General features: G+C 36.1%; 1 protein-coding gene across 1 annotated transcript in view; it reads right to left on the bottom strand.

Moving 5' to 3' along the window:
• Positions 1–5165, bottom strand: part of LOC131678025 (glycine dehydrogenase (decarboxylating), mitochondrial) — a 507641-nt gene extending 502476 nt beyond the window's left edge. The window contains exons 1-2 of the mRNA XM_058958165.1: positions 4429–5165; positions 4219–4297 (exon numbers count right to left, since the gene is read on the bottom strand). Of these exons, the coding sequence (XP_058814148.1) occupies positions 4219–4297; positions 4429–4647 (298 nt within the window). The 5' untranslated portion in view covers positions 4648–5165. The remainder of the gene's footprint in view (positions 1–4218; positions 4298–4428) is intronic.
• Between the last annotated feature and the right edge of the window lie 7225 nt (positions 5166–12390).

Below are 12390 nucleotides of genomic sequence, written 5' to 3'. Positions count from 1 at the left end.
GCTTAAACTGCTGCTGGGACGGTAAGTTCTGTTTTAAAATTTTCCGTTGTGTGCAGTACGAAACAAAAGTGTTTGAAATTAGAAAACAAAAAGTTCTGCTGGGAATGTGATTGATTCCGATGCTCAGATTTTTCACGTAGGGGATACAGGCCGTGTAAATGAAAACCGCGTAATTTTAAAAAAAAAGCGCGTAAATTTCAAAATCCGCGTAAAAAAACCTGACTGCACTCACCTATATAAAATACTACGCTGCTGAACAGTGCAATAACTACAGAAGCACGTTGCCAGATGCCTTACTGATAAAAAACATATAACCGAAATATGAAACATGAAAACCAATTGGCTCTTTACCCTACGCAGCTACAAAGCGCCGTAAACATGGATTAACAAGTTACAACGCACACGCATGCATAAAAATAAATATATTTTTTTCAAACGCAACACTCTTAAGCAGCACACACCGTATTGAATTAGATCCAAACCACCCCGCCCACCCACTTTGCAAATCATTCTGTGACACCGTGCTGGTACCCGAAAAATCCGCACACGGCCACCGCTGCCGAAAATGCATAGCGTGTACCGCTTATTGTAGTTCCCAGACGCTACAGCCATGATCTTACCCGTTCGACATAAGAACAAAAACTGATTCAAACGTGTACGCGTCACCTCTATTTATAAACTAACCGTATATGGTTTAGTCACTTAGGTGCGAGTGTGTGCAAATGCCAACGTTGCCGAAAATCGATAGCGCTTATTGCATCGCCCGGAGACGATGTTGCTCATAGGGGATATTAGCAACAACTGATTTAAACGGACATGCGTCGCTTCTATTTATGACTTTTCGTGTTTTTTTTTATTTCGATTATAGAGGTTTTAACCTTAAGGTCATTCGCCTCTTCGGGTTAGAAAAATCTCTTATGAAAAATTTCTAACCCTATGTGCGGGGTCGGGATCCGAACCCAGGTGCGCTGCGTACAAGGCAATCGATTTACCAACTACGCTACACCCACCCCCGACTTTTCGTGTTTGATTAAGCGACTAAGGTGCCCTCTAACGACGGCTGTGTCTGAGAAATCTGCCTCACGAATGGTAATTTTCCCGTTTTTCGTGAACTTTTTAATTTTACCAATTTCCAAAAGTCTACTTTTATTAGGGAGATATTAAATTATTACCAATATTTAAGTTGAGTGTTTCTGAATCGGTTGGTGTATGAATGATTAAAATCCATCTAGTAATATCGGAGTTATAAGCGTGCAAACCTTACATAGTTTCGTTACATGGGAGATAGTTTAGATTTTAGAATGACACCTTGCCCCAGATAGTGGAGTAAGACATTTTTAATGTCAAAAGTTCGACTTTTGACCGACCTCATCATATATAAACCCTTAACGAAATAGTCCGAAACCCACTAATAGGCTTATTACCCTACATGTAAATAAGCAAATCAATTGAAAAAAGTGCTAGCATTTTAAACACAACATGTTGTTTATTTGGATCAAAAGTTAGTGGGCCTTGTGTTTTTTTAAAAAGCATGATATAATCGAAACGAAGCCGTGATATAATCGATTGATATAAATGCATATGATAATAACGGGTGATATAAACAAGCATTGATAAAACGCATAGTGATATAATCGAAACATTACTGTATGCACTATGCCATATCTCTCTCAAAGGAGAAAATTAGGGTTAAAATTAATTACCACACACACCACCAAGGGGCCGTGCAGAAGTGACGTAGTTTTTTTTCGGCAATTTTCGACACCTCCCTCCCCCCTCGTAGCATTGGTCACAAAATTCTAACCTCCCCCTTGTAAATGACATAGCATTATCAACCCCCCCCCCCCCCCAACCTCTCGGTTCAGTGGGATGAAAAGAATTAAATATGTTTTATAATTTAACATTTTCATTATAACAGCAAATTGCGCACAAAATAAGCCCATCTCATGACAAATATAGTATAGGCAGTTTTGTTTTGAATTTTATGTCATGGAGCATGGAGTTCTCTTAGTTCACAATCCTGCAGCTGCCAATGATTCCAAGAAGCATTCATTCAACTAAATTACAATATTTTTTGGTTGAATCCGAAGAGAAAATTTCAGTTACCAAACTAAGTCTACTAGTTAGCAAGATTAGCTAACTAATGTGACATAATCTTTTCGTTTTTTATGAGCTTGCAATTCCGCAAATTGAGAAACTTATCACATGAAAAATCGCGTGAAAAGTAACTTGTGTGGATTTAATTTATTTCTCTTAGGAATTGAGGAACATTAAATTATTTTCCCTAATCAATGTGTTTTGATGCCCGTCAAAAATGTTGAACTTAATGCTACGTCGCACATCTTCTGACCCTACCCGCTCCCTCGTCACACTTCGTCACGAATTTGGTATACCTACCTACCCCCTAAAATACTACGTTATTTATGCATGGCCCCCAAAGAGAAAATTGATTAAAACCACGTATGCACATAAAGGGAACAAAACCTATAACTAAATTAGCTATGGAGAGGCGTTCCGAGTTCCTCTCATCAGAATCCGACATCAACTTAGCGACAGTACTAAGCTACCGCCGTATTGACGCTCCTAAAACGGAGACATAACTTGTGTTCCTAGGCAAACAGCTGGTGGTGATGTTCTGCAAGACATGAAGTTTTGTATTAAAGCTTGCGTGACCGATGAAAACGAAACATGGTTCGACTTAGCAAGTCTATGCTATGCACTATGCTATATCTCTTATTAAGGAGAAAATTTGGGTAAATTACAATTCATTTATCAAACTAGTTTTCTAGTTCCATTATGCTATAAATGTAGCTAATACAATGTTTTGAATAATATATCGGTTTTGTAAATATGCAAGAAATAAAAAAAAGGTTTTATAAACACATAGACGAGTTATTCAGCATCGGTCTGGTACTTATAACCGTTAGTCGACATTATATTTTGTTTTAATTTGGTAACATAATTATCAAACTATTTTTGTGAGGTTGCTTGAATAATTGGTTTAAAAAAAACACTAGCAAATTGTTTCAAGATCAAATATACAGGAGGTATTATAAAAAAAATAAATTGTGCTATATTTTAATATGAAAACTTCTATGTAAAATTGTGACACATCATATGGACATATTTTGTCATCAACGCACCTTTATGGTGCGTGTGAGTGCGACTTGTCTTCACACTACAAACACTTAAGGGACCATCCATAAATGACGTAGCATTTTTGAGTGATTTTTACAGCCCCCCTCTCCCATCGTAGCATTTCGTCACACACCTCTAAATAACCCCCCCCCCCCTCCTGGTAATTATGTAGCTTGACGGTAACTCTTCCCCCCTTGTTCCCGTAAATTTAAAAAAAAATAAAAAAACGATGTTAGTTATTCCCCTTTAAAAAAGCTACGTAGCATGATATGACCCCCTACCCCCTGTCGTCACACATCATCACAAAATACAAAACTCCCCCTCCCCCATATAATGCTACGGTATTTATGGATGGTCCCTAATATAATCAACCGATCTCCGTAGAGATTACTCTACAGAACAGACAAAAGCATCGTTTGTTTTATCCGAACTTTTACTATCTCAGCACTCGTCAAGATATTCAATCTGCACCTGTAAAACCTTATTTTTCGAAAAGTGTTAAATGGCGTTTGTTATACGAAAGCACAAATATAAAAAACAGTGTCTAAGTTAACCCAAAATGAAAAATTATTTGGTTGAGTGATGCACATGCATTTACAGTTTACAGTAAGAAGTTTCTCTTTCGACTATTTATTATCATTTAGTATGTTATATTACCTTAATGTGCTCTTGCATTGTCCATTATTGAAAAGATAATAGAATTGTAGTGAAAAGTAAAAGAATGTTATCCGTCAGATTTCGAGTACAGAGTATCAAAAACTAGGAGCAAAAATGCTAGAAAAATATGTTTTCTTTCGATATTATCAAGTATTATACTTCACTCGCAACATACATTTTAGTTTGCTCTTTATTGTCTAAAATCACGACAAATACCTATTTTTTCTAAAAATATAACAAAAGCAAAATTCAAAAAAAGTTTGTTAGTAAACTATAATCAACTCACACATATCTTAAAAACTGTTCTACCTTTACTTTTTAGATTTCTATCTCCGATTGTACATTGGAAAGTACTATTAACATAATAATTTCAAAAATAATGTATCTTATGTAATTCTCATTGATTATTCGGTGAATACTTACTCAATGGGTCCTCGATGTTCAATATACGCTTGAACTTGATTGCAGTGGGAACTGCTTTTTCCGATAGTTCGTCCAACGACTGAAAGTATACGAATAAGAAATTATATTACTATTTTTCAGTAATTATATTGAAACGCAATGATTATTTGCTATGGAATTCAATCGATATTCTCGTATATTGCCAATGTTATTGATGCAATGGGAAAATACCTTTAATCCAATTGAATTTAGCATTGTAACGACATCCGTTTTGCGTGGTCCGATGTGGCGCGACGGAAAATCCGGTTTATTGGGAAAAATATCTTCTACAGTAACCAAATATCGGTTTAAATATTTGTTGTTTCGCAATTTACTAACTAGCAATGGTAATACCACACTTGACCTAGGCCGAAAGTTGTGGTATGATTTGTCTAAACAAATTTTCTGCATTTTCGGTGGTTAAGACACACTTTTTTATAAATCCCAAAACGATACTCAAAGTAATATATTATCAGTAGATTAATAAGCACAAACTCTTAGCGCTTTGTTTGTGCTGTTTCGGATCAACCACTAATCTCTACCAATGAACGACCTATCTGCAAGACAATTTATAAAAGAGTGAGACAAACGCTGTATGATTTATTCTGTTGTAATAAGTGTCAGCCTTATCAATATGAATATACTGCAACCTTGATCGAACACCGAATTATTCTAACAGGGTCGTGTTGAGAACAGGGCTATCAGCACTGCGACGAGACGGCACGAGATTTTTAGCTTCAGGTTGTTGATGTAATTGTGTTGGTAGCACGTCGTGCATCTGATTATAAAAAAATATCGTTGGGAAAGATATTCCTCGAAATGTCGTCGACGACATTTTTGCTTCGCCGTCGTCTCGCACATAGCGAGCGTTTGATGAGAGATGAAAGAACAAAAGCAAACAGACTAGTTCCTCTGATGCAATCCCATGTCGTCCATCTAGCAAGAAAAAATATGTCGTCATTAAATTTTGCTTCACATGCATGAACAGAGAGGTGTATGAGAGAACTAAAGCATACAGATCGGTTCTCCAGTCGGTGTGAGATTGTTTGTGTGCTGGGACTGGATTCGTCGATAGCTGTTTTCTTCTTCTCTTGATTTTACTTTTATGTTATTATTACTGGATGTTCTAACTGGTGCATGAACACCCCATTGCGTGTGAACGACGTTCAGTTCTTATAATAATTAGAAGCTCTATAATTACAAAAATCAGTATATTTTGCGCATTAAAATTTATTCTGATAGCAAACAGAAGCCATAACTCTCACAACAGATGGTACGACGGCTGCAGCATATTGAACTAAAGAAAGATGAAATATGTCCATATCTAATGTGTACAAATAACAACCGAAATAATTGTATAAATATTAATATATACATATTTTTCTTTTATTTTGAAAATATTGCACGATAAAATAACATACAGCCGACTGGCTGCACTTGACGATGGATATTTCCCACATTTTGCTTCAAGGATCCTGGTTAACGAAATCTCAATTCAGTCCGCCATTGGCTAGCTAGTAAACGGCGAGCGAACATCACAAACTTGATTTATAGCAAAAAAGAAGAAGAATCGGCCCTTCCAACGATATGCTATGTTCTGTTCTTTTGTAAAAAGTACTATGCGATTTTGCGACAACAATATGAAAAATACCATCATTTTGAAATTTTTTCGTTAAAAATATGAAAATTACTCAACATTTTTATTATAAAACGTCTTTGACTTAACAAAAACCTAAGGAGAAAATTTAATTCCGTATCCAATGACCTATTTATGGACAAAATCGGTTGAAAAATGGCAGAGCTATTCCAAATTAGAAACTTGCTCATATGAACTTTTATGGGGACGGCCTCATATAAAATTTTCAAAAGAACGATTTTTTTTGCGCAATTACGTATACATTCAATAGTAGGGTGGATGTACCAATAGTCGCATACTTAAGGAAAACTTTTGATAAAAAATTGATGAATAGACCTATTGGCAATGTTAATACATTAAACGAAAGCTTTCAGTCCCTTCATAAGAAAAATATTAAGATGGTTTAATAACCAATTTATGTATTCAAAACCCCTTGCACCACTATAGGAACACATGTACCAATAGTAGTGCAATCGCTAATTTCGGTTCCTATTGTTGCAAATCCCATTGCTTTCTTATGGGACTTGCAACTATAGGTACACTATATCAACTATAGGTGCAAGGGAGCTCAAAATTCTAAGAAAATCATTTTTTTCAATAGTTATTTGAGCAAATTTCAAGGATAACAGTTTTATTGTCGCATAATTTTAGTGCTATGAATCGATAAAAAAAATATTTGTTGATGGTTGGTACCTTAGTTAGGCGTATAACCCACTACTGCAACTATTGGTACACCTCAACTATAGGAGCACCCACCCTATGTGTGTCAACTTTGAACATGCAACTGGATAGAATAACTGAAGGTATAATTGTTTAGCGCCGAAAGTTTCGAAAAATCGTTTTTTGCTGTAAATCAAGATTCTGAGGGTATACAACATTTTTCATACATTGTTTTGTGTTGCATTTTATGAGATCTACAACCTATAATAGGTCTCTTGAAAAGTACAAAATCACTGTAGCACCGTGTTGTTTTATGGATAGGTGAGCAGATCGGAAATTGCGGTAAGAAGTAAGAAACAATCAATTTTACTATATTAAACAAAATGCTATGCTTGGCACTCATTCTTGTATTTCTGTTCATCGAACTCTTACCTCTGTATTCTGCTGACATTGCTATTACTCTCCATTAGTCATGCACCCAAACCGTCTGAGTAGGAAGAAATACTGCTACGTGTCGAGTAATTTGCAGCAACTCGAGGGCCTGCTGCGAATGTGGCAGCATCGGTACCATAATGTTACCGTACAACTGCTTCACTTCCTCCTGGTGTTATTCGGGTGGATAGTTTCTTGCTCATTGCGTAACACTTTCCGACGATGTCCTCCCGTTTTTCGATTCACTAAGGCATCGGCTCAGTATTTGCCCTGCTGGTGGTGATTTTCTACTACGCTCAACTTTTAGTTCGGTCGGGTGACCGCAACTGAACTTAGAGAAATTGCTCGCTGTATCGCGCGTTCGTTACGCAACCGTTCATATTTTGTGATTACTCTGTAGATTTGATAGAGAATCACGGCCACTCCGGCGATTATACAGTTAGGGTGACAATAAAACGACCATTTTTTGAAATCACTAATCTACACCCCCTAGCGTCGTTCCAAATCATGAAAAATGACACTGTCCAAATTTGAGCGAAATCGGTTAACCTTAACCCCTCTCCCAAAGAGCTTAAAGTTTGTACGGGATTTTTGGTCAAAATGTATGGGGAAACACTCGCAGTTCACAAAATCGCCACTGGAGTTCGCTGTAAACTTCTGAACACAGACCTAGGAAGGAGTTAAGCTTTTGAAGATATGCTGAACAAGTTTGTCGAAGGCTGCAAGACAATCCAACCAACCGTTAAAGAGTTATTAACGTTTAAAGTAGGATACTGCTGCTTAACATTAGCAAATGGCTTACTCCGCTTATCTCACGTACACACCATTTTTTGTATTTTGTTTCAGTAAAATATTTCGCTGAAATTTCTCAGCTAAACTGGATTTTCTAAGAGTTCAGTTTTGCAATTTTTGTTTCGCTTATTTTTAGCATAGCACATTATTTTGACGAAAATCAGCAAATGTATAGAATTTGATTGCTGATTTGAATAGAATGGCAATTTTGTTGAGTTCCAGCAAATCAAACTGACAGTTCAGCAAATTTTGACAGTTTTGAATTGCTGTAAATTCAGCGAAATATTTTTTGCTGAGAGTATCGCTAATATTTCAGCAAGGCAAAATTCAGCAAAATTTTTTTGATATTCTGCAATCAAAATTTAGTGTGTATGTGAACCACATGTAAAGGTGGGGCAAGGTTAGGAAAAACTCATATATCTCTGAAAAGATGAGAGATGAGAGTTATGATGTTCCACAAGTTATAAAGGAATAAATGGACTTTTTGGTTTCACTGGAAAGTTTCAGAGTTTCTCAGCATGGTGGCGGTGATGAGCCAAGCAATTTAAAGTGAATGCTCCTATCTGTACAACGGTAAGAGATGGAGCATTTGGATGCAACAAAGTACTTTATTTTCTCATTAGAAAAATGCAAACTTCTACCACATGGTGGCGCCAGTGAACAAAATTAATGCAAGGTAATACGCCTATCTATGCAATGGTAAGAGATATTGCAATCTGATATTCTGCGAAGTTATATAGTATTTCAAAGACTTTTGTGTCTCGTTGTAAAAATAGAATTTAGGCCGCATACCCGATCAGAAACACATATCAAAACCTGTTTTAATCCATCTAGCGGTGCAATTGTGCCTTTCTCAATCATGAATCACGAGAATTTTTAGTTGCTTATATTTAATAAAAGCTTTCAAATGTAAACATTACAATTTTATTATACATGACTTGACAACTATATACAAGAAAAGAAAGCATTATTCGAGTCCTAAAATTTTGCAAAAGAAAAACCAAATAATAATATTGAATTGAAAAAAGAAGCGAAATCGGTTTAGTACCAAAAAGTCGATTTTTATAAAAAAAAAATTCGAGATAAAATAAAATCTCGACGTTTCATGCATTTTAAAGATGTTTGGCATCAAAAATACGAATTCGATTTCTGAAATTTCATGGGGTCTCCGCATTGAAATAAATTTTGAGTTCCGGATTATATTAAAATTTCATATGTCCGGTCCAGTCGGTTCAGTGTATATTCCCGGAACCATATAAGCGATCCGTACGAAATTTTATACATCTGTGGGGATAATATAGCTATCATTTGGGACTAAGTTTGTTGAAATCGGCCCAACCATTTTCGGGAAACTGATGTGAGTTCGTCAATTTTGAAAGATGGCCGCTTTCCCCGGGCACTTCCGGAACCGTCTATGGTGGTCAATGTAGTCAACGAAGGTTGGCCGTCGATGACCTAGAACAGCAAATTGAAGTTGTTTGAGAGACATTTTAGCGAAATTTTTAACTTTTTTGCTTTCATCGGAGTATCGGTTTGAATCGCAATTTACTATGTGATCGCACGCCACAACCTGTAACTCTGGAACCGGAAGTCGGATCGGGGTGAAATTAAATAGCCATTTACGGGGACGCAATACCTTTAATTTGAAACCAAGTTTAGTTGAATCGGTCTAGCCATCTCCGAGAAACCGATGTGACTGTGATTCTAAATTTAGATACTTCCGCCGGGGCTTCCGGAACCGATGATGGTGGCCAATGCGGCCAAATAGACTTTGAATGGATGTTAGTGACCTAATACTACAAATCGAAGCAGTTGTGGTCATATTTTGGAAAATTTTTCACCTTTATACATTCATTGCAGAATTTATTAAAATCCACATTTTCTGCGTGTTCGTACTCATCACCCTGTAATTCCGGAAGTCGGATCCATTAGAAATTCAATAGCAGCCTATGGGAACGTTGTACCTTTCATTTGAGAATAAGTTTGTCAAAATCGGTTCAGCCATCTCTGAGAAAAATGAGTGACATTTTTGGTCACATACACACACAGACGCACATACACACACATACATTCATACACACATACATACGCACACACAGATATTTGCCGAACTCGACGAACTGAATCGAATGGTATATGTCACTCGGCCCTCCGGGCCTCCGTTAAAAAGTCGATTTTCAGAGCAATTGCAATACCTTTCTATTGAGAAAGGCAAAAACATCAAAACTTCATCCTGCGCTGTTACATGTTATAATTTTGTGTTATTTTAGCTACTAACGAGACCAGATTTATAACACAGCATACTACGAAAATTGCATTCTCTTATAATCTTGTTATTGCATTATGATCGGTTAGTGGTACTACACTGATAAAAAATCACACTATAAAACCAAAGGAAATTTAACATCATTTTCAAGTACACTTGCCTGTTGAAAAGCAAATCAAATGATTTCCCTTCGAATTTCACATGAAAATCTATTAAAACGCAGTTCATGTGCTATTTCAAATTATTTTCATACTGCTTTCACATGAATACGATATGTTTTACCATTGAATTTTGGTTGCCATGCTGTTGAGTCGCATAGTATGAACTTTCCACATGACATTCATGTGAAAATCATATAGTGCAAATCCATATGTAAAACAATTAATTTCGACGATTCTTCTACCCATTAAATCTATAGGTAAAACTAATTGATATTCACGTGTAATTCATTTGGAAATCTTAGTCAATGGTATTTCTTATGATGTTAATGTGATTTTCACATAATGTTCCCAAGAATTTCACTTGAAAATCATATTGTCCACACTCTATTAGATATTGTAATGGCAAACGCATCATTTTCATGTGGTTTACAATTGAATAAATTCAAGTGTTTTGCACATGATGTTAACGTGTCTACTTTTTTCAGTGTAACAACATAACATTCATATATTATCGAGAATGAATATATTTCGATACACCTTTTGAATGTTTTCTAATTTTTCCGCACAATGCACAGTGTCCAAAATGCAAATTTAGCAGGAATTTTGAGATTTTACTAAAAATAAACAACTTAGCCTTATTAAGTCTTTGGAGAAGTTTTCGTAGTTTGTGAGCCGCCGCTTTTTTTAAAAAAAATAGTTAGAGTGGTTCTAATTTTACCAAGATAGAAAAATTAACTTTTTTATTGTTCTAGCTAGAGCCAAACGACCATCAACGAAATGGTAGAACAACAAATTTTGGAAAAGTTTGCTGAGGCATATAAGCTCTATCTGTCATACTTTTTATTTTACAGCAAATTTAAAATCGAAGGTTAGGGTGTTTTTTGTGTTTCTTAGAAAAAACTGTTTTATTTAAACATCTTTTGCAGTATTAAAAACCGAAGTACTGTTCGGACAACTTTAAGATTGTTTAAGGCGAATAATTTGTTTCATGGACTATTTTGGTTGAAAAGTTATGAACACTTATTCGCCAAAAATCAGGTTTTTTGTTATAACAATATTACTTATTGGGGCAAACAAAAGATAATTATTTTGTCATGATTAAATATGTAATTGAGCAAAAAATGGCGAACACGATATATTTTAAAATTTTATAAAATTGATTTAAAAAAACCTGTTTTAATCCACCTACCGGTGCAATTGTGCCTTTCTCATTTCTGTAAACTATAGCACGGAGGCTTTTTATGTTCAACATAATTGTGGAAATGTCCATTACATTCTTAGTACACTTTACAGTTATACACAATGGCTTGCCAGTCACGAACTTGATGAGCTAAGTGTCGACGGTGAAACACATGAAACAAAAAAAATATCGTACTTCATTAGCCTAATCAGCATTAGATCAATGATATTTGCTTGATAACTCATTTTGTCATGCGGGGGTGGATATGTGAGGAGGGCGAAAGTTCCATGAACGAACGACTCCCCAGCTTAAATTGGTATGCTTTGTGATATAGTGATGGTTTAAAGATGGGGTTGAAGGGGAGGGGTATGAGGGCTGGATGGGGTGGTGGTCTGAGGGGTGATTTAAGGATATTTTTAAGGGAGAGGAGTGAACAGTAGAGGGGGGTGTAACCCCTCTCCTTAAACCATCAACTACGCCCCTGTTAAAATCCAGAAACCTTATGCGAGTCAAAAAAAAATTGGCCGGGATTAGGTTGACGTTTTTCAGAGTGATTGCTTAACCTTTCTATACGAGAAAAGCAAAAATGTGCCAAAATCCAAAAAAGTGAATCGTCGTCAAATTTTTTTTCGAGTTTGCATCAAATCTCGACGTTTCATGCAATTAAAAATTCTATTTTTAAAAATAAAAATTCTATTTTTAATTTTTCCTATAGTGTATATGAGAAATTCTTGTGTGGCCGCACTCTTAAACCCGTAATTCCGGAACCAGAATTCCGATCGATCCAAAATGCAATAGCAGCCGATGTGAAGGTTGCACCTTTCATTTGAGACTAAGTTTGGGTCCAGCCAGCCATCTCTGAGAAAAATGAGTGACATTATTTGACACATACGCACATACATACACACACATACACACACACACATACAGACTTTTTCCTATCTCGACGAACTGAGTCGAATGGGATATGACACTCGGCCCTCCGGGCCCGGATTAGGTTGACGTTTTTCAGAGTGATTGCATAACC

The sequence above is a fragment of the Topomyia yanbarensis genome, chromosome 1 (assembly GCF_030247195.1).
Source record: "Topomyia yanbarensis strain Yona2022 chromosome 1, ASM3024719v1, whole genome shotgun sequence".
In the NCBI taxonomy this organism is placed as follows: Eukaryota; Metazoa; Arthropoda; class Insecta; order Diptera; family Culicidae; genus Topomyia; species Topomyia yanbarensis.
This window is presented reverse-complemented; position numbering and strand designations above follow the sequence as displayed.